Genomic DNA, 22642 nt, shown 5'->3' with positions numbered 1-22642 from the left:
ATTCACTTAGATAAATTGGGGAGGAAAAATTTGGATAAATCAAAAAATATTTTGACACAAAACTCTTCATTGTATTCAACTGCCAAGTATGTGATTCAGTAAATCAGGAGGTCCTGTGGATTGTGCTGCAAAGATTTAGATGTCCAAGAAACTGCATCACAATTCTGCAATTGCTTCACAATGATTTGACAGCAACTGTCATAAGTGGGAGATCTGAAATGGACATTCAAATCTAGACTGGCGTCAAGAAGGCTTTGTGATATTGCACATACTACTTAAAATCTCTGTGAAATCTACTCATCTCAAAGATCAAATCTCAAAGTATCAAATACTCCAAGATGGAAAATTCTTCACCTCAGCCGCATTTTTGCCAAAACTAAACTGAGCATCACAAACATACGTGATTTAGACTTTGTGGACAATTGTGGCATCATAGCCTACTCTGCACCAGATCTGCAAGCCACTCTTGGTCTCTTCAATTCTGCATTCAAGAAACTTAGCCTGTCCTTGACTGATGCCAAAACAAAATCAATATCAACACTTGTCAGCCAAATACTCTACCACCCTAATACGTTTAAGGAGACACTTGGGAATACGTTGACCATTTCCCATACCATGACAGCTACCTCGCGCAAAAGGTTGATGAGGTGATCCAACACACAATCAGGTGCAAAGCTCAGTCATCTTCAAACTTGGAGCTTGCTGCCAATCATTTAAAATGGCTACAATCTGTCCATCAAGCTGGATCACATTGAGAGTCTTAATGGTGAGGGAGGTAAGAACCTAAATCACTGGGGAAACTGTTACGCATAAAGGCCTGCATTCTAGGATAATATAAATGTATCAATTGGGAGCAGGAGTAGGCAGCCCTCGAGCTTGCTCTGCCATTCAATAAGAACATGGCAAATGTGACTGTGGCCTCAATGCCACACTCCTGCTTCCCCTGATAACCTTTCACCCTCTTCATTATTAAGAATCTATCTCTGCCTCAAGGATATTCAAGGAGATTCTGCCTCAACAAACTTTGAGGAAGAGAATTCCAAACTCTCAACCTGCTGAAAAAATGTTTTCACATTTCCAATGTAAAATGGGCGACCTCTTATTTTTGAAGGATGACTCCTATTTCTAGATTCTCCCACAAGAAAACCCTGTCTAGACCTCAGGATCTTCACACTGATCCCGTCCAGACCTTAGGATCTTATACTTCAATCATATTGCCTTTTAGTCTTCTAAATTCCAGTGCATACAAGCCTAGACTGTCTTAACATTTCCTCAAGAGAACTCACCCATTCCAGGTAATCATCTAGTAAACCTTATCTGAATAGGTTCTAACACATTTACATCTTTTCTTAAATGAGGAGGCCAATGCTGTATACAGTAATCAACATGTGGCCTCAATGCCCTGTACAACTAAAATGTAACCTCCCTACTCTTACATTCCCCTTGCAATAAACTAAAATATTCTATTAGCTTTCCTAATAACGTAAAGGGTTATGGGGATAAGACCATAAGATATAGGAGCAGAATTAGGCCATTCAGCCCATCAAGTCCACTCTGCCATTCATTGATGATGAGTCTCATCCCCATTCTCCTGCCTTCTCCCTGGAACCCGTGATCCCTTTGTTGATAAGGCTATAAGGTACAGTGTAAAAGGCACTGAAGTATCCAATCAGCCATGATCGTACTGAACAGCAGAGCTGGCTCATCAGGCTGAGTAGCTTACTCTTCCTATCTAGAAAGATCCTACTGTTTCTCAAAAATCAGCACCTTATGTACTAGTCACTTTTGTCAGACCTGTGATATTGCTGCAGTAAAGAGCAGCATGGTGGCACAGTGGTTCGCACTGCTGCCTCAGTGTCAGAGACCCGAGTTTGATTCCCAGCTTGGGTCACTGTCTGTGCAGAGTCTGCACATTCTCCCCCGTGTCTGTGTGGATTTCCTCCAGGAGCTCCTGTTTCCTCCCACAGTCCAAAAGACGTGCTGGTTAGGTGCACTGACCATGCCAAATTCTCCCTTAGTGTACCTGACAGGCACCGGAGTGTGGTGACTAGGGGATTTTCACAGTAAGTTCATAGCAATATTAATACAAGTCTACTTGTGACACTAATAATAATTCTTATTATTTGCTGTACCTGCCTTTTGCAATTCATGCATGAGGGCATCTGGATCCCTCTGCATCTCAAAAGCTCTGCAATCTATCACCATATAGATAATGTTCTTCTCTTTTATTTATTCTGCCAAAATGGACAATTTCACATTTTCCCATGTTGTGCTCCACTGGCCTGATTTTTACCCAATCACCTAATCGATCTAGACCTTTGTGTAGCCTCATGTCCTTAGCTCTCTTCACACCTGACATGGAGAAAAGCATCAGAAAACCATCTGTTCATCCAAATCATTTATTTAAATTGTAATGAGTTGAGGCCCAGCAGTGATTCTTGCTGCACACACTCACCACATACTGGCATCCAGAAAATTATCCATTTATGCCTGCTGCTTCCTGTTAGCTAGGCAATCTTCCATCCATACCAATATGTTATGCCCTACACCATGAGCTTTTATTTTCCACAATGACCTTTGATATGGCACCTTCTCAAAGGCCTTTTGGAAATCCAAGTATAGCGCATCCACTGGTTTCCCCTTCATCACAGCACGTTACTTCCTCAAAGAAATCCAATTAATTGGTTAAAAAAAATCATTTCCCTTTCACAAAAATATGTTGACCCTGTCTGATTACCTTGAATTTTTTGACATGCCCTCCTACAATGTCTTTAATAATTTTTAACATTTTCTCCAATGACAGATGTTAAGCTAACTGGCCCATGGTTCCCTGCTTTCCATCTCCCTCCCTTTTTGAATAAAGGAATTATATTTTCAATCTAATGCAACCTTCCCCAAATTGAGTGAGTTTTGGAAAATTAAAACTAACTACCTAGCTACTTGTTTTGAGACCCAAGGATGAAATCTCACGGCTCAGGGACTTGTCAACCCACAGTTCCAGCAATTTGCTTTGCATTCTTCCCTAGCGATTGCAAAGCAAGTCCCCCCCCCATCCAATTCCTGTTTTCCACTTACTTCCAGGATGTTACCTGTCCCCCCTGCAGCAAAGAACAATGGTAAAAAAACCAGTTCAATTCATCAGCCATCTCCTTATATTGCACTATTTCCCAGACTCATTTTCTATACAATCAACTCTCACTCAACCCTTTTTTTTTTAAAGAGCATCTATATAAATTCTTACCATCTGCCTCTATTTCTAAATAGCTCTCTTGCAGTCTAATTTTATCCTCCATATTAATATTTTAGTCTTCCTTTGCTGTTTTTTTGTCCTTTGTCCACTTTCTGACATGCCACCCAGTTTTGCATAGCCAAATGCATTTTAAGTTTGATACCATCAACTTTTTTTAGTTAACCACAGATGGGCCTCCTGTTGGAATTTTTTCTTTGTTAGAATGTACCGATAATGTGTATTCTGAAACAGCCCCTTAAATGTCTGCCTCGACATCTCGACTGACCTATCCCTTAACCTAAACTGCCAGTTCTCTTTTGCTGGCTCCACTTTCACTCCCTCACAATTGTCCTCCAATTTAAAGGATTGTTAATTCATCCTATCTTATTGCACAATACCAGGTAGCTTGCTCCCTGGTTGGCTCCAGAAAAAGCTGATCTCCAAAACAAGCCCAAAAAGTAAACATTTTACGAATCTGTCATCTACACTGCCTTTGCCCATCTAATTCTTCCAGTCTAGATATAGATTTAAATACCCCATGATAATCTCCATACCTTCTGACAAGTCTCCACTACTTGACTGATATCCCGTCCTATCCTGTGATTACTGTTTAGGGGCCTGTAGCCCATTCCCACAAATGACTTCTTGCCTTTGTAATTTCTCTTCTCCACCCAAACTGCTCCTATATCATGGTTTCCTGAAATGAGGTCATTCACTCTCTATTGTGCTGTCATCTTTAACAGAGCCTCTCCTTTACCTTTTCTGAACTTGCTATCCTTCCTAAATGTCTCATACCCTTCAAAAACTCAGGTCCTAATCTATGACATCCTGCAACCATGTGTTTGTAATGGTTATGAGAATGTACTTATTTAACTTTATTTAATTCTCAGTTCATCAGTTTTGTTATGAATGTTACATGCATTCAGATATAGAGCCTTAGGAATTATTCTTTTCTTATTTTGTAACCGCTAGCCTTATCTGATGATTTACTCTTCTGTACTTTGTTCCTTCCTGGCATGGTCTGTTTACCATTTCCCAAATTAATACTTTCCTCTCTTACCTTGTCTCTACTCTGATATATCAGATCTTCCCACATTTAATCTTTTGCCCCCCACTATCTAGTTTAAAACCCTCTTTACTTAAAGAAAGTGGCTGCAAGGATAGTCAATGCTTTGGTGTAAAGTTCTAAAATTCCAGCAGTGTCCCAGTGGATTGGAAAATTACTAACGTAACAGCTTCATTCAAAAAAGGAGCAAGACAGAAAGCAGGAAACTACAGGTAGCCTAACATCTGCCATTGGCAAATTGCTAGAATCCATAATGGAGTTTTTTGCAGGATATTTTGAAAATCTTAACGTTATCTGGTGCAGTCAATATGGCTTCATTACACAAAAAGCGTTTAATGAATTTGGGGATTTTTTGAGAAAACAGTAAACAAATTAGATAAAGGTGAGCAAGGGGATAAAGGTGATACTGTAAACATGGTGTATTAGGACTGCCAAAGGGCATTCGATAAGATGCCACATGAAAGATTACTACAGAAGAGCACATGGTGTAGGTAACATATTAGCATGGAATGGATTGGTTAGCTAGTAGGAAGCAGGAAGTAGGGACAAATTGGTCTTTGCTAAGTTATAATTAATGGAGCGCTATCTTTTGGATGAAGGGACTGAATATATCATTGATAAGTTTGCCTATGATACCAAAGTAAGTAGGAAAGCAAGTTGTAAAGAGGAGGTAGAAAGTCTGCAAAGAGATACAGACAAGTTGAGTGGGTAGAAATTTGGCCAATAGACTATATGTGAACTTGTCTACTTTGGCAGGAGGAATAGAAAAGTCATACACTATTTAAAAATGAAGCAAGATTACAGAACTCAGTGGTACAATAGGGATCTTGCTGACCTGGTACATGAGTCAACAAAAGTTAGTATCATGTACCCAAAGTGATCTGAAATGCTGCCATTTATTGCAAGAAATATACAAGTAGGGAAGTGTTACTGTAGTCGAAAAGGACATTGTTATATTTTTCCTCATTCAACCTTTCCAGTTACTCTCAGCCAATAAAACGAGGCAAAAATTTTATTTTTCTCATCTTTTCACAATGGTGAAACTAGCAAAATTTAAATTCTCCAAACCAAATCCAAGAGTAGACATTATTATTAAATCTCCACCTCAGTTCATGAATTTGTTATCATTGCTTTGGGAAAAATTCTCTGCAGCTATTTGGAAATGTTGCACACTGATCTCTTAAGAATTGGAGGAAGGCAATAGAAGGAAAGAAAGAGAGTGTGCTAGAAAGGGAGAACCTTATCCCACAAGAGTAACATTACAGAAATGTGCTATTTGGTTTTGAATTCAAAAGGAGATGGTAATTTATATCTCCCTTTCACCAGATAACTGTACTCAGCTAACCACACAGTGAATTTTATCAGGTAATAGCATAAATATGGGTCAAGAGCGAAATGCCTCAGATTAGGAACAGGAAAACTGCCACAGTCATCTCATTCTGCAGAACTGTGTCAACTAATCATGTCAAGTAGCTCAACCTGCTCAAGAAGGAAACATGCCAAAAATATACAGCCTTACAAGAAAATGGATTAAAAATCATTAAAACAATGCCTTGCAGTACCACAAAGTGGTAAAGTGAAAACCAAACTTTAACAAAAGAACACAATAAGACACCCACTATACACATGAATAATTTTACATGGGGGAAGTAAGATTCCACCAGATGGTGAAAACGTAATTATCACATATATCAGATGAGATAAAGAAGGATAATGAAAATGTTATGTTAACTGGATTGCAGCAGTCACGTTCTGATGATAAAACTGCTCTATTTAACTCAGAACTGAACAGAAATAAAATCTGTCAGGGAAAGGTAGGATGGGTTTATACTGCTTACCAAACAACATCAATATCCTGTGCGCAACTTCTCGAACAAACACTCTCAAATGTAGACAGAATGACAAACCCAAATCAAGAGTAAGTGAGTAATAAAGAATGACCACATTCAAGGAAGCACATGGCTTCTGCTTTTCAATTAATGGCATTTTCAGCTCTATTTGCTGTTGCAGGCGCAAATACCAATTCGTCCCTGTACATGATTACAATGCTTCTGGTGCACTGCTTTCTCCTGCTTTGGGTTGATATACAATTTCACAAATGGCAGCCACTTGAGTAAAAAAAAATTAAGTTTCATGTCAACATCACCTAAAATGCAGGTTACTCAATTGTTTTCAACAGAAAGCACCATAAAATCCAAAAACGAAATATCCACATATTTTACAATTAGAATGGAAGGTTGTCATCGAGCAACTTTGCCATCTAAAAGCGTACAAGAGTCATCTAAACACTTACTTGTTGACTCGTATGGGCTATGAGCAGTTTCAATGTGGCACTGTAGCTGGAAAGGTGTGGGGAACTGACGGTGACAGTGCTGACAGGTGGTGTGGTTTTCCCAGCTCTCACTGCTCTGCTTCTCTAATTCCATGTGATGCTTCATGTGGTTCATAAACCTAACAATGATGATGCAGCCAATAAAACACTTTTCTCCAAGATGCAGCTTTAAACATTATATTGCAAGGTGGAATAAACACCAAGTAGCTGAAGATGTTGCAAAATGTATAGCATACTTTTTAAATAGTTTGAAAGTACTCAATTTTAACCACAAAAATTATGAAAAATTAAGCATAAATCATCTCATGGTACAATTTAAAATCAATTAAATAGGAACATAGAAAAAGTTCAGAGATGCTCACCCTGAACAAAGTCTTCCTAGATAAAAGAAACAAGCGTCAAAAAAATAGAAGCTACAAATACTCAGGAGTCTGGCAGCATCTTTAGTGCAAGAAACACAACTACCATTTCACATCAATAATCTTTGCCCGGAACCAGTTTTGTTTATTCCTCCATAAGTGCTGCCAGATCAATTGAGTATTCCCAGCATTTTTGCTTTTTATTTCCAATTTCTAGCACCAACAGCATTTTGCTTTCATGACACAATAGAGAACCTACTCAGAGTTAAAACCTTACCGATGATTTTGTTAACATGCCAAGTTAATACTGCAATTTATAATTTTAAAGAGCCACATGGTCAGTGAAAGCAGAAAACCACACTAAACCTACTGTGAATAACTCAGTTCACTTTATGAAGGAAATAAAATTTAGAAGAGACATAAACTTTCCTGTGGCATGAATCCAGATCACCAGGGCCCCAACATTTACCAGAACTGGATTTACAGGAGCGGACAGGGTTGGGAAGAGTTTCAGTCAAAACTTGTCACTTACAACTTCAGGAAAAAAGGCTTCTTGCCCAAATGCCTGCCAAACAGACAGGATTGGCTTGCTGATATGCAGGGAAAGCTCCAGAAAGCACTGCAGCCCAGTAGTATACAAGTGCCCATTGTGTGCAGCGTGGTTTGGATGATCGTGGGGTGATCCTCTGTGGTTGAACAGACATCAGATGCAGAGGCTGGGATGGGTAGGGAGCTCCCGAGAGGCAAGTTTGCTCAGTGGGCCAGGAAACATTTCTGTTCCTCCCAGCACACAAGCAGAGTTGACAAAGCACATAACTCTTCGACACAACAGTCCTCACCTCCCTTAACCGGCTGTGAGTTTCCCCATACCTAATAAGTCCAGCCAGCGTTATAGTTGGAAGAGTGATTAAAGCTGAGACATGGATCCTCACTAAAATATTTAAATAAGCCAACCCACCTGGTGGGAGAAGGCTGGTTGCCCAATCCCTGTTCTGCCTTTGCAAAACTGGCAGTGGCTACGTTCCAGTCACAGCTTTTCTACAATTTAACATCACACCAGACTCCAATTCGCTCATCCTTGGCAAGGTTGAAATTACTTCCTCTAGAACTTTAAATGATATCTTAATAATTGTATAAAAAAGTTAAGTTGAATATTTATTGAATTTGTTTGTCACCCAGATATTTGATATATTATATATATATATTATATAGAATTACTCTATTGAGAAATCCAAAGACGTAAAGCTTTTCTCAGCCCAATAAGTGAACATTCGCCATCCATTAAGGGGAAAATGCATTTATCCACATCTAGTGAACTGAGGTTGGAAAGGTCAAAAGCTTAGTGAATCTCAAATGCTAAACAACTAAAACCAGTCTCTGAAGGATATTTCAACTTCTGCACATTTGTCTAAGTAGGACACCCTATCAATTAATGCCAATTGCTTTATAGGAGTTATCTTGAGCCACTGTGCAGTTTAAATATCTTAAGTACCTTCTCATTTAAGATCAATCTTGAAATAAACTGCAACACCAGAGAACAACAATGTTACAAATAAAGATACACTTGTTTCAATCACAAGCAAAAGGTATTTTATATTCTCTTGCAGGTTCAGTGTTTTATATTTTAATGCATGAACAAATTTATACAACAGAAGAAGTGATATTCAGTGAACAGAGAATCCGTACAGTGCAAAAAGAGGCCCTTCAGACCATCGAGTCTGCACCAACAGTATCTTACCTGGGCCCTATCCTTCTAACCCCATGTAATTACCCCACTAAACTACACATTTTTGGACACTATGTGGCAAATTAGCATGGCCAAATCACATGTGCTACATTTTTTGGACAGTGGGAGGAAACTGGACCACCTGGAGAAAATCCACACAAACACAGGAGAGAACATGCGAACTCCACAGTGTCACCCAAGGCTGGAATTGAACTTGGGTCACTGGCATTGTGGAGCAAAAGTGCTAAGCACTGTGCCACCCTACCAACCAATGAGTAATCCTAATCCTCACACACAGCGTACTCTGTGTCAGAGCAGAAAAAGAGATCCATGGTAATGTGCAAATGAGTTTATTTTATATTTGATGTTTTAGAGCTGCCTGTTTTGGATTGAAAAGGAGAAGCAAATAGATACAATGCTGGTAACTGAGAATTAATGTTATATCAGTGCTTTTCCAGAAGTGACAGTCAATAAAAAGCCATAAGCAAATATATTGAAAGGGAAAAGGAATAGTAATAATAGTGCTTAACTTCTCACATTAGAAATTGTCAAAAATACGCTTGCTCCAACAGAAAAATTTACTTTCAAATTTATTCCCCAGTCAGAAAACTCTTAAAAAGTATTCATTAAACTCCAGCAGCTTTCAAGACAAATCACTAGCACATCAACTTAGGTCTCTGCTTCTAAGTACATATAATAGCAATTAAAATACTCTCAATTATATGTAGCTTTTGCTTTATTTAACAAAGTTCACCTCACCTACTGGTACTGCGCAGCTCAGTTTATCATGCAGCCTGTGCTCTCAAAAGCCATACCCATATTTCAATTTTCACATTTTGCTATTTCAGCTTCCCTTAAAGGATTCTTATTCAGGGCAACTATGACCTTAACTGCCAGCAAGTGACTGTGAAACAAACGGGTATAGCTGTTAAAACAGCTTACAAAAGCCTTTTTTGCTGCATCTTAAAGTAAAGTTATTCAATCAAAAGAACAGTTCTTGCACTGTATAAACTACCAACTATTTTTCACCGTACATCCCTGAAGGGAATTCCACTGAAATCTGCTGATAATGCTATCAATCTGTACAGAAAATGGTAATGAAGGTTATGGAGTATTGCAACATACTCGTGGTGCAGCATAATCACCCTTGAGGGTTCTTCTAAGTAGGCTCACCAAATTTGGTTTTCCGATGGTGTTGAGTTGTAATTTCTTGCAACACAGAGGCCATTTTGTTTCTTAGCACTTAATAGCATATAATTACAGCCAGAGCATAAAGCATCGCTGAGTAATTGGAAGTACAGCTGAAACATAATTTGGATTCCTGAATTCACCCATGTTTACTGTGGAAAAAGGTACCTAATTGTCAAGTGAAAATTGATTTAGCAGTAACTTCCATGAATATGAAGAAATCACCAAGATATTTTTAGAACAGTACTTAAGTTTTTAAAAAATTGCTTCTGCTTTGTTCCCTCAATCTACAGGTCACAAAAGCTAAAGGTGGAACTGGACCAGTGGGCTCGCCAGTTAGCCATTCTGGAATTAGCTATTTGGAGATACTCAATAAGGACCCACGGTCATCCATTTACTGATTGTGCCATATTGTGGGGAAATGCTTAATTTTGAACGTTTTTGTTCAAAATGGGGAAGGCTCCACGTTAAAAATTGTGGGCACAAATCTTTACCCTGCAACCATTGGACCAATTTTAGCCATCTGTTACTTTTCCACCTAAAGCAGAAACTATCTTTTTACTATGGAAGTGTTTAAAGTTGCACTTTAAAAATCATTAAGACTCTCCCTCCCTCATTTACCCTATTTCAGAAATCCACTAAAGCTAATTCTATAAACATTTCATGTGTCTGAAAACAAAAATTGTGACATTTTCCAATGGTCCTCATGCAAACATGAATTGCCTTGTCCAGTTATTCTGAGGCCAGCTCAGGAAGAGCTAGGTGGCAAGGAGGAGAACAAAAACAGTACAAATGAAAAAAAGGAAATAGTTTAATGTTTAATTATTAGTGTCACAAGAAGGCTTACATTAACACTGCAATGAAGTTACTGTAAAAATCCCAAATCACCACACTCCGGCACCTATTCAAGTACACTGAGGGAGAATTTAGAATGGCCAATGAACTTAACCAGCATGTTTTTCAGACTGGGAGGAAACTGGAGCACCCAGAGGAAACTCACACAGACATGGGAAAAACGAGCAGACTCCACAGTGACCCAAGCTGGGAGTCGAACCCAGGTCTCTGAAGCTGTGAGGCAGCAGTGCTGATCACTGTGCCACCATGCCACCCCTAGGGACCAAGTCCCAATAATCCCTGTGGAGAGAGAAGCAGCATTTTGAGACTGGATGATCCTTTGTCAGAGCTGTTTTTTGTATTATAAAGACTACTTTAGCTATGTTAAAATGGATTTTGTAGCTTACATCACTATTTAGATCAATAAACATTCTTCAGCTTTTTAATGTTTTTTTAAAAAAATACAAATGAGCAATTGATTTTGGAAAGCTGAACTCAAAATTTTAGTTGAAATGAGGACATGGTCTATACACACAAAAAACTCCTTCCAATAATAAAGATCTTTGCATTAAAACTTTGTTACATCATGAAGTAACCATTTCACTGCTGACCACTGTACCAATTTCAATCCTTTGTTTCTTAATTTTATTATAGTATATACTTCAAAAAAAATCTATGCTGGGTCAGTATGTATTGCCTATTCCTCACTACCCTTGAACGGAGTGATTTCCAGCGCCATTTCAGGGAGATTTAACAGTCATTCGCATCGCTGAGAGTCTGGAGACATGTGGGCCAGATCAGGTAGGGATGGCAGATTTTTCTCCTAAAAGGATATCAGTGAACCTCATGAGTTTTTATGACAATCGACAATGGTTTTACAGTCATCATCACTTCTAATTGAATTCAAATTTGACCCGAGTCTATGGATTACAGTACATCATCACTGGCTCCCCTATTGCTCAGGCCTTCAGGTCTGACCTTTATTCTTTACTCTCTCCAAAGAACCAAATTATAAACGTGTTGCATCAGCCAATTTTCCTTGCACCAGTATTTTTATGGTTACTGTAGTTTGGATTGAAAAGTTTTCCTCAAAAATCTATATCTGCCTGAAGAATCTAGTCAACGATAATACAAACAGAGTAAGTTTACAACAAAACTACAGCCCTCCAGGTACTGGTTATGAGTAAATTCCATGATACAGCCATAGGAATAAAAACATACAAAAGCTTCAATAAACTGCAAAATGACAGCACAATATAAAGCAAAATCATGAGTGATAGCGTGAAATGGGACAGAACTTCCCATATCTCACAAACACCCAAGATTCCTAATGAAGAGTGCAATTACTATCATTGCACACCACTCTTATTCAGACTAGAGTTCAAACAGCAGTATTCTGCAGCTGGTGCAAAATCCAAAATAGAGGGTATCTTGGTTTTCAATTTGTTCCCTTGTTTTTCAATTTATGTTTATTTTGAACTAAAAGGTTTAACAGAATAAATGAACAAAACATTAATTCTCATTTGAATAACATTGTTATAGAAAGATGATAAAGGCCTTCGATTTTGGCAGGTAATTTATACAGCAGTATGGTACCTTATGTTATTCTTAAGGATCTTCAGACAGCTGTAACACTTGAAAGTTGTATTTGTCTTCTGATCTTGTTGATTTAGGTGGGCATCACCATCATCTTTTCCATAGTAAAAATCATTGACCAACATAATAAGTTTCCCCTTTTCGATCTCTAAAACTTTGTTCGATGATTGTTCGGATGATGGTACAGGACAGTAGCTGGACACCAGATCTGGACAACAGAACTCAACAGGAACAAACAAATTGTGTTATTATCTGAGTTCCTCAGGTGAATAATAATATGATCATGTTTTAGTGGTAGAGCATAAAGCAAGTTTAAACAAACAAAATGCCACTGGAGCAAAATGTTCAGGAATTAAAAAGGTCCATGATCATGGTTATTTCTTTTAAATATAGTTCATGTTCAATTATTTGAATGTACAGTCTCAAATTGCAACAGTAATGCTTCTTATTCCTTGTTGAATAAAATCATCATTATCAAAATACTTACAACCATATGCTGCCGTAAAGAGTCCAAGACATTAAAGTGAATATTGCACTTTGGACAAGCCCTTGGGAATGGAACTCCATTCTTAATATCACTTTGCGATCCTGTCAAAATAATTACATCGCTTAAATACCAACCCAAAATGAAATGCTCAGCTGACCTAGGTCCTCAACAGTTAAAAGGGGACGAGTGGAACTGACATAATCTACTCATCATATGGCTGCACAATTATCCACAAACATAGTTTCAGTGGAAAAAAAAATACACAAATCTCCTTTTCAGCACGCAGCCCATTAGCCCCTGATTCCTCTGAGGAAATTTAAACCAGTATTATAGCTCAAACGTCAACTTCACTTTATATTTGGCTTTTACTGTTGTTTCTGCCATGTCACTGCAGCACAATTGAGAACATGAAGAAATATGTTCTAACATAGCAAGCTTTGATAATCATTAACAAACAGCAAAACATGGGAAATCAAAATGAGAAAAAAGGTCTTGTCAGTGCCCTGATGAACACGTTACATTGACTTAATGTTCACTGCACAATTACTGAATGTTGCTGGTACAGAATGGTTGCCAAATTTTCATCCAACAAAATTCACTTTACGTCAACAATAATTCATTCATAGAATCACTACAGTGCAGAAAGAGGCCATTCAGCCAACTGAGCCAGCACTGACGATAACCCCGACCCCCCACAAGCCCTACCCCCTTTAACCCCATGTATTTACCCTACTAATCCCCCTGACACTAAGAGTCAATTTAGCATGGCCAATAAACCTAACCCACACATTTTTCTAGTGTTGGAGGAAACCCATGCAGACACGGGGAGAACACGCAAAATCCATACAGGTGCCTGAGGCTGGAATTGAACCCAGGTCTGTGGCGTCCTAAGGCAACAATGCTGGCCACACTGTGCCATCCATTTATGAAGTTCCTGAGAAATACTGTGAAACATGCTAATAAAAACATAATTATACCATAGCACTGGTAGAAACAAAATGACTGACATGTTTTTCAGATTTGAATTATTCCATCAATAATACTGTTTCTCTCAAAGTCTTACAAATATAATTTTCTACAGAATATAAGCAAAACTCACTTCCAACTTAGCTCAATTTTTAAGCACTTGAACATTCAGCATAAATGCAAAAACCTGCCGTATTAACATACAGAGCAATAGCAAAATTCTTTAAAGCAACATCCATGACAGAGCTGCTGGCTAAATTAAAACCAAATTCTAACACTACCTGTTTAACTATAAGCTAAGGACACAGGGTGCTGCAAGTGTCTTCAGGGGTGAAAAATACTGACAATCAAGACTCCACACCTATTTTCAAAGAATGTGTGGTAATCCATTTCGATTTCATTCTTGCTGTTGAAGATGGAAAAAGTCATCAATGGCAAATACAAAGCTACATTTGGTTCTGTACAAGAGCAGGTACCTTACAACGCATTAGTTTTTTGCGGATGAAGTGTCATACATCTCTAAAAAAGATTTGGGGCTAGCACTTGATCAAAAAGTAAACTAAAACCAAAAATTGAGTTATCACTGCAGCTTTTTTGCAGCAGGAAAATCCACTGCTGATATAACACATTTGAACCACATTTCAGAGATACAGGCACCTAAAATTTATAATTACCTACTTCTTGCAGGTCGTTGGACAGGATGACTGCTGACATCATCCAATCATTCTGCTAACTATAACTTAGGCAGATAATAATATATAAACAGTCTCACTTAAGTGATCACTGTTGATAAGCCCAAAATTCAACCTGGAATCTTCTATTTGCTTATGTGGTATCTCAGTTCATTTCAAAGTATGAAAGTGCACATGGCTGACAACAAATTATGCAAGCAATGAAAAATTTGAAATTAGAAAAAGGGCACAGAAACAAGCCATTCTTTTCATGCAGTACCTGCTAGTGTTCGTGCTCCACTTAAGCCATCTCACACCTTTACTCATCTAAATCTATCATTTTATAACCATTTATGCCCTTAAAAGTTTGTCTCGTTTTCCTTGAATGCATCTCTCCTTTTCCTGGTCAGAAATAATGTACAGATTGAAGCTGAATTTATATATTCGTGCACTAAAAAGGTTTTAAAGTAATTTCAGTTTTGTCTGGGTTTTGTTTGTGAGCCTTTTAACCTGCAACTAAAACGTTTCAGGTCTTTTGTTTGTATTTATACATTTTTTAAATGAGGTCTCGCAACCGCTGAAGTTAAAGAGATGGGTTAAAATAGATTGCAAGTTCAGGGAATGAAAAAGGGAGAAAATAAAAAAGTGTTATGGTTGCCTAGCAACATTGATCCAGTGACACAGACACAGAAAAGACAGAGGAGTTCAGTGTGCATGCATGCGTTGTGTTGGGGGTGGGGACTGAGCGAGAGAAGAGAGTGATCTGAAGCTTTAAGAAGAAAACCTGCAAGGCAAATGGGATAGTAATTAACTGAATAATCAAATCAGTCATGGGTTTTAGGAAAGTGATCATTTTAGCTCACTGTAAAACAGCTTAGAAAACTCATCTGTTTGCCCTCCAATTGAAGACAGTTTCGAGTGCAGTTCTTGGCTATCTCAGGGAGGCATATAACTTGGTTGAGAAGTGAACACTTAGGAATTCACTGGAAGAAAACCATTTGCAACTAGGACTGCCCCAAGCAAGAAGCCTATGCGTCAAGCAAGTGATTACTTTCCTGGTTTGTGTGCGTGTCCTGATATTGCTATGGTAAAGGATGAGTGAGAATCTGAATCATTGTCTTGTGCTTGTATTGAGATCTTTTCAACCTTGTTGTCTGGTGTAATACAGTTCACTTTGTTTTAATAACTATTTTATAATTTGTATTAAAAGTACATCAGCAGGTGCCTGTGAATTGCTGCAGTAACTTTCTTCCACGGTTTCTATAAAAAAAGTTAGGATCTAGCAAATCAGGTTTCAATTTGTGATCTGATTTGTCCGGTATTAACAGTAACTGGGATTATTAGGCAGTCTTTCGGGATCAAGGAAGATTCCTTCCTCTCTGGTTCAATGGTTGCTACATCCAATAATGTGGTCTATAGACTCTGAAACATGCGAGGCGAGTGATGTTTGAATGATGAGAGATACTCTCCCTGACCCCTTAACTTCACCTCAGCTTGCTTCCAATGAAGCATCTCGATGTGTTCTACGTCTTCCCGAATGCACGTTCCCCATTTTTGTTAGTCATGAGACAGGATCTCGCTGCAATTAATGGGAGAGGTTTGATCTCTTCAGGGATGCAATGAGCACAAAAGCCTTTCTAATAAAAGCAAAATACTGCAGTTGCTGTAAATCCAAAATAAAAACAGAAAATGCTGGATAAATTCAGCAGGTCTGGCAGCATCTGTGGAGGTATGTAGATGGGTCTTATAGATGCGAAATGCTTTATGACTCTTTATGCTCACTTTGTGGTGGGACAATGTCATAAAATCAGGCGTAAAGTGTCTAGCACGAACAGTGCCTGTTGTGATTTTACGACATTTGGATTTCCAGCGCAGTCAGATTCATTTATTTAAACCTTGGTTTCAATGAGCCTGGCAAGCCCAGCATTCAACTGTCCAGGCTTGCTCGCCTTTATAGCCTCATCAGGAGAGGTTTTCTCCGGCGAAGAAAGCACTTGCTCCCATGAATGGGCAACAGCTGTGTTAGCCTTGCCAATAGAACCAGGGGCCACTGAAGCCCGTGGGAGGGCTGAGGGCAAGGCGGGGGTGTCCCCTGGGTAGTGCTGGACTGGCAGTGCCACTTTGGCACCTGGGCAATCCTACCAGACAGTGCCCACTGCCAATCTGCACGCAAATCAGTGGAGAAGGGAACAGAAGGAGTTAGTTGAGGCTGCTTGCAGTAGCAGCGGCCTGACAACTAACTCTTTGTTTGTCGGACCCCTGCTGCTGTTAATGCTCATGTACAGCATCAGAAGTCTGCACACAGACAATACCCCTCCACAGGCTCACTGGTGAGTTAAGCTCCACCCATAGCCTCTCCAGCGAGAAACTAATTAAGTAAGAAATCTCAACACCAGGTTAAAGTCAAACAAGTTTATTTGATAGGAAACCCACAAGCTTTCCAGGTGTTCTAAGATTTCTTACTGTGTTTACCACATTCTAACACCAGCATCTCCATATCATACAAACTAATTAACCCATCTTTTTAGACAGAGTGCATAAGATTGGGTGTGAAAACTCACCCAAAAACAAATCTGAAACTTTCCCATTTTTAGGCTAGCTGTACACTTAGAAAAAAGAAGTGCCATCCGTTAACGCCATTTCTCGCTCCAGAATTTTCTGTTTTCATTCCTAAAGCCTCTCTTATCTATTTGTGTATATACACAAGTGAAAATAAATAATCTTCCACACAAAGCAGTCAAAGCTGGGTCACTGAATATACTCAAGTCTACATCTTGTTGTTCCTACTGTAATTGAGGCCAGTTTTTGATTAAGTGTTATGGGGCTCAGGCAGCAAAATGGAGCTCAGGTCACAAATCAGATCAGCTATTATCTTATCAAATAGTGGAGCAGGTTCAAGGGGTGAATAACTTACTCCTGCTCCTATTTCTTCGGATCTTTATAAAACTACTGCACACTGGGTTTTATGGATGTAGGATCTAACATTATTTTACCTATGGCTTGGCAAAACGTTTTAGAATATCCACTGAAACCTCAGTGGATATTTAATATTTACACAAAATTAAAGTTTGATCATTTATTCAACTTTTTCTGCTTTCCCCAAAATCTTCATTCTTTTGTATAATCATTTATGCAAATATAAAAGATACTTCTCTTCAGAAATTCCAGGGATTACATTTTGTTTTAGCTGAAATTGTCATTAGTGTAGTGCCAGGCCCAGGAAGTGGATCATTTATCATGCTGACAGTTTGACAGTCTGCTCCAACCACATATTTGAATTAGGCCTCAAACATCATTATCCAGCTCTTACACCATGATAAAATACTGTTGGTTTACAATCTACGAAAACACGAAGAAAATGTAATTCTTCTTAACATTGATAGCTCCATGATGCCACCTGTCTCAACCCATCCAATTGCTGTTAGCTGACATTTAATCCTGAATGAGGTGCAATTTCCTCCACTGGGAAGACCAAAGCTATTACACTTTCAGCCTCTGTCACAAACTTTGCACTTTTACTATAAATACCAACCCCTCTCCCTAGACACTATTCACAGTCTCTGTGCCCAATTTGATCCAGAGCTGAGCTTTGAACACACATCCTCTCCATTACGAAGATTACCTTCCTATTGACATCCTGTAACATCATCCAATTCCATCCTGCTTCATTTCATCTGATACTTAACTACAGACAAAATTATTTCAATATTCACCTGGCTAACCTTATACTCTTTACCCTCATCCAAAATTCCATTACTCATCATCCTTCTGCAAACTGACCAACCATGATCTGGATAACACCTCAAATTTAAAATTCAAATCCTGTCCTTGGCTACATGACCTTTTCCAGCCATACAACCCTTGCTGAAAATAAACCCTGCCAAATTGCAAGAGTGGCACCTTGGGTAAATACTGTCCACCAATATTCAACTACAGCTACTACGCAAGTGCTTGAAACTTTGACAATTCTGCAAAAATAAAACACACTTTGTAAAATAATAAGTTAATACTCAATACTGTACTTCAAGAAATAGCAGAAAGTGATTATTATAACCATAGGGAAAAGGAGGTGCTGGCTCTAAATAGTGGTGTGATAGAAATGGAAATATCTTGAGCTGAACCCTGCAAACTATGGAGGATGCAAGAGCGAAGGAACTAAGTGTATCAGAAGTCCAAAGATGAAATATCATTTGTATCCAATGAACCACTGATGGCTTTGTGCAATGTTTTCTTTGAATGTAAATAGCTGAGTTTGATTTTATAATTACCTTTTGATGCACTGTTATATGATGACACCACTGCAGGACAACTGGTTGAAGATGGTGATAAAATGGATGGACTGCTTCCTGATCCAACTTCAATGCTTTTTGATTTCTTTGAAGAAACATTATTCATCTCACAGATGGCTGGGCGCTTGTTGCTGACATTCGTGCTCTGGGCTGTATTTGCTAAGGAGAAGAAAATAAATGGTTCATTATAGCAGTTAAAGATACATTAAATTATCAAATTCATTGACTTTAATGAAAAACATGTTACCATTATATTTTTAGACCGTGAATTACATTAAATAACCCGATCATATAGTTCAGTAAATTCCAGTTCACATTAGGAAATTATAAATTTTCTACTTAAAGGAGGAATAGTTAGGGTTTGTGGGGAGAAAGAGGAAATATTGCACTTAGTATTCACTTAAGTTGTTAGAAAACAACCATTTCCATGAAATGAAACATTTATATTATTAGACATGGGAAAACAATTGATACTTAGTTCCCTGAATGGAGATGACCCACATGAAGAAATGCAGGTCCTGAGGGAGTACCAATTAGCAGGGTTAACATCTCTGCTGTTCCCAAGGCTGATTTGAAGTTTCCATGTGGGATAGCCTGCCAACCTGAATCAGGTCAAATTTCAGTAGCAGAGCACCAACACTGTCACCCTCCTATCTCCTCACCACCTGTTACCTACAGCAGCGGTCTACAAATAGTCAATTGCGACTGGCAGGTTGATCCTGGAGTTTCAAAGTCGATTGTCATTGGCTGCTGAGAATGTGCAAGACTCGGGCTTCTTGTGATAACGAGCAAACCAGCTCACTGACTGTAGGCACCAAAATGTGGACTCAGCTGGTTAAAGACAAAACAATGAGCAAGGAGCTAGGGTCCTCCAAGAGGGCAAAAACCTACCATTCCTACCAGAAAAGGGCAAACAAATTCATTTTTACAAATGTCTAAGGCAAGACCTTTTGTCTCATTTGTCAAAAGAAGATTGCCTTGAGTAAGGGGTAATTTGCAATAGCATCACAAGACAATGCATGCAAAATGTCAAGAAAATTTCTCTTTAAACAGCTCCATTCGGACAAAAGGTTGGAAGTTAAAAGGGAACGTTGCAAGCTCAGCTGCCACTCTTTTCAAACCCTGTGAAAAAAGGCTCAAGGAAAGGCTAGCAAAGAAGCATCTTTTTGCATTAAGCCATCTGCTGGCAAAAATGTAAGAAATCATTCACCAATGGCAAAGTTATCAAAGAGGCGATGATAGCTACTGCCAACATTTTCATGTTTTGTGAAATATGGCAGTCATCAAGAGCATACTGCTTGGTGCTTTAACAGTAGTTAGAAGGGTGGAATTGTTGACTGAGGATGTCTCTCAGCAAATACACCACGACTTGTGCTGTGAATGTTTCTCACTACAATTTGATCAGTCAACAGACATGATGGATATGACCCTGCTGATTCAATGTCATGTGAATGAAAACAAAAATGCAACAACACAGGAGGGCTTCCTCACTCTTGCCACTCAAGAGACAAGAGGTATCGATGTCTACAACAAGTTTACACAAGTTGGTGACTGAGAAAAATATTCCAAACAAAAAACTGGTTTCAATCACAATTGATGGTGAACCGTCAATACTGACAGTTAATGCAGGCTTCGTTGCACTTGGCAGAAATTATCCTGAATTCTCTTCCTTTGTCAATTACCACTGCATTATACACCAAGCACCAGCTAGCAAGATTTTCTCATGTGTGACAGTTGTGAAAATTGTCAAGTCAATTCATGTTGAATTCTGCAACATTACTTGTTCAAATGATGATTCAATGAGCTTCATGCCATGTACGGTGAACTAATTCTTGGTGCAGATATGAGGTGGTTAAGTTGAGGAAAAGTCCTCCAGAGATTTGAGATCTGCTCCCGGAAATTGTCACTTTTCTTAAGCGAAGAAATGAGGTGGGACAGCATGCTGTCAGATAATGAGTGGTTGCTAGACTCAGCGTTTCTTATGAACATGGGTGCCAAATTCACTGAACTGAACCCTGAACCGCAGAGAGGAAGACAACTGTGACACGTGGTCAGTGCAGTGAATGTGTTTAAACTCAAAAGGACAAAATTACTGAGCACTTTGCAAATCTGGAAAGACTTAAACAACAGATCAAACAAAAGGATTCTATTCAAACAAATTCTGTGACCACCTGAACAAATTGGAAAAGGAATTCAACAGAAGTTCAGGAGTTAGATCAGATGAAAAAAAATCATTGTTTGTCTCAAATACTTGGTTTCAAGTGGACATTGGAAAACAGACAAAATTTCAGCAGATGTCTGATCAAAGCAGTGAACTGGCCATTAAAATAGTCACCATGCAAACGGACAGAGCTAAAGCCAGGTCAAGGGATAAAAGAGTTTTGGGGACTTGTAATAGCAAATGCTTATAATCATAGGATCTCCACAATGCAGGAGGCCAATTTGCCCAAAGAGTGTGCACCGACAATAATCCCATCCAGGTCCTATTCCCCATACCCCATATATTTACCCTATTAATCCCCCAATTTAACATGGCCAATCCACCTAATGTGTACATCTTTGGATTGTGGGAGGAAACTGGAGCACCCCGAGGAACCCCACACAGACAAGGGGAGCATGTGCAAACTCCACATGGACAGTCACCCAAAGCCAAAATTGAACTCGGGTCCTGGCGCTGTAAGGCAGCAGAGCTAACATGTTAATATATACACTTGCAATATTAAAGGCCTCCAGAAAGTCAGCCATCAGCATTCTAAACAAGGGTTACAACATTTACCAACACTTCACCCAATAGTTCAAAACACCTCTGCAAAATTTCAAACAACCAAACACAAAAATTATACTTTGAGAATTTTATTGCTTTCAAGTGGTCATGGTAGGCAAATCTTATACTGTTCATCACTGGACTTCTTTGAAGTTCAACAATTTGCATTTATATAGCACTTTCAACAAAATAAAAATGTCGCAAACTGCTTCACAGGAGTGTAGTCAGATAAATGTGACACCACACCAACATATAATGACAGGCAGCTGAACACTGAACTTTATTTATTAGTGTCACAAGTGAGCTTACATTAGTACTGCAATGAAGTTACTGTGAAAATCCCCTAATCACCCACACTCTGGCACCTGTTTGGATACACTGAGGGAGAATTTAGCACGGCCAATGCAATGTCTTTCAGACGCTGGGAGGATGCTGGAGCACCTGGAGAAAACCCATGCAGTCATGGGGAGAACATGCAGACTCCACACAGACAGCAACTCAAACCGGGAATTGAATCTGGGTCCCTAGTGCTGTGAGGAAGCAGTGCTAACCACTGTTCCACTTGATTAAGAAGACGTTTTAATCAGCACCTTAAATTAGAATATTTACACAAAGCTCAAGTGGAATGAAACAGGGATGTTAACTGCATTTACTGATTTCAGAATGCAGGTCATGAACTTAAATCATATTCACAGCCTGTGAGAGGAGGAAAAAGCAGCAACGATGCACGAATACAAGTCATATGGTTCCATTTAGGAGCAGCACTCTGAAATAATGCAGAGGATATTTGAGATACATCTTATTTTTACCTATTCCACTGGCATGGTTAAGGATCGGAGTTGTTTGAAGAGGTTTTGGAGAATTTCTCTGCAACAACTTTTGCCCACTTGAACTTGTAGAAACATTCGCTACAGATGAATTCACTTGAGAGGGATTATAACTAATATTTGGAATTGCTCTACCAGTAGCAACTGGTCTTAATTGGGAAAGTCCTGTTCTTCCTGACGGTGGTGTAATTCCTGTGCACGAAAGAGAAAAATCTTGCATAAAATAACCACAACATACTGAACTGTACAACAGTAATTTTGTCCTTTTAAAACGAGGTGATCTATTTAAATGTTATAAATTCCATTTT

At 38.8% G+C, this 22642-nt stretch overlaps 1 protein-coding gene across 4 annotated transcripts in view; it reads right to left on the bottom strand.

The window, feature by feature from the left end:
- Nucleotides 1-22642, bottom strand: part of znf280d (zinc finger protein 280D) — a 116256-nt gene that overhangs the window by 38575 nt on the left and 55039 nt on the right. For 3 of the 4 annotated variants that reach the window (XM_080214377.1, XM_080214378.1, XM_080214380.1), the window contains 5 exons: nt 22317-22526; nt 18723-18902; nt 12818-12918; nt 12331-12551; nt 6589-6746 (listed from right to left, as the gene is read on the bottom strand). In XM_080214377.1, coding sequence (XP_080070503.1) covers nt 6589-6746; nt 12331-12551; nt 12818-12918; nt 18723-18902; nt 22317-22526 — 870 coding nt within the window. The remainder of the gene's footprint in view (nt 1-6588; nt 6747-12330; nt 12552-12817; nt 12919-18722; nt 18903-22316; nt 22527-22642) is intronic. The other variant, XM_080214381.1, reaches the window with a different exon arrangement.

Source organism: Carcharhinus amblyrhynchos, chromosome 28 (genome assembly GCF_965287045.1).
Source record: "Carcharhinus amblyrhynchos chromosome 28, sCarAmb.v2.hapA, whole genome shotgun sequence".
NCBI lineage: Eukaryota > Metazoa > Chordata > Chondrichthyes > Carcharhiniformes > Carcharhinidae > Carcharhinus > Carcharhinus amblyrhynchos.
The sequence above is the reverse complement of the archived record's forward strand: the minus strand, read 5'-3'. Positions and strand labels throughout refer to the sequence as shown.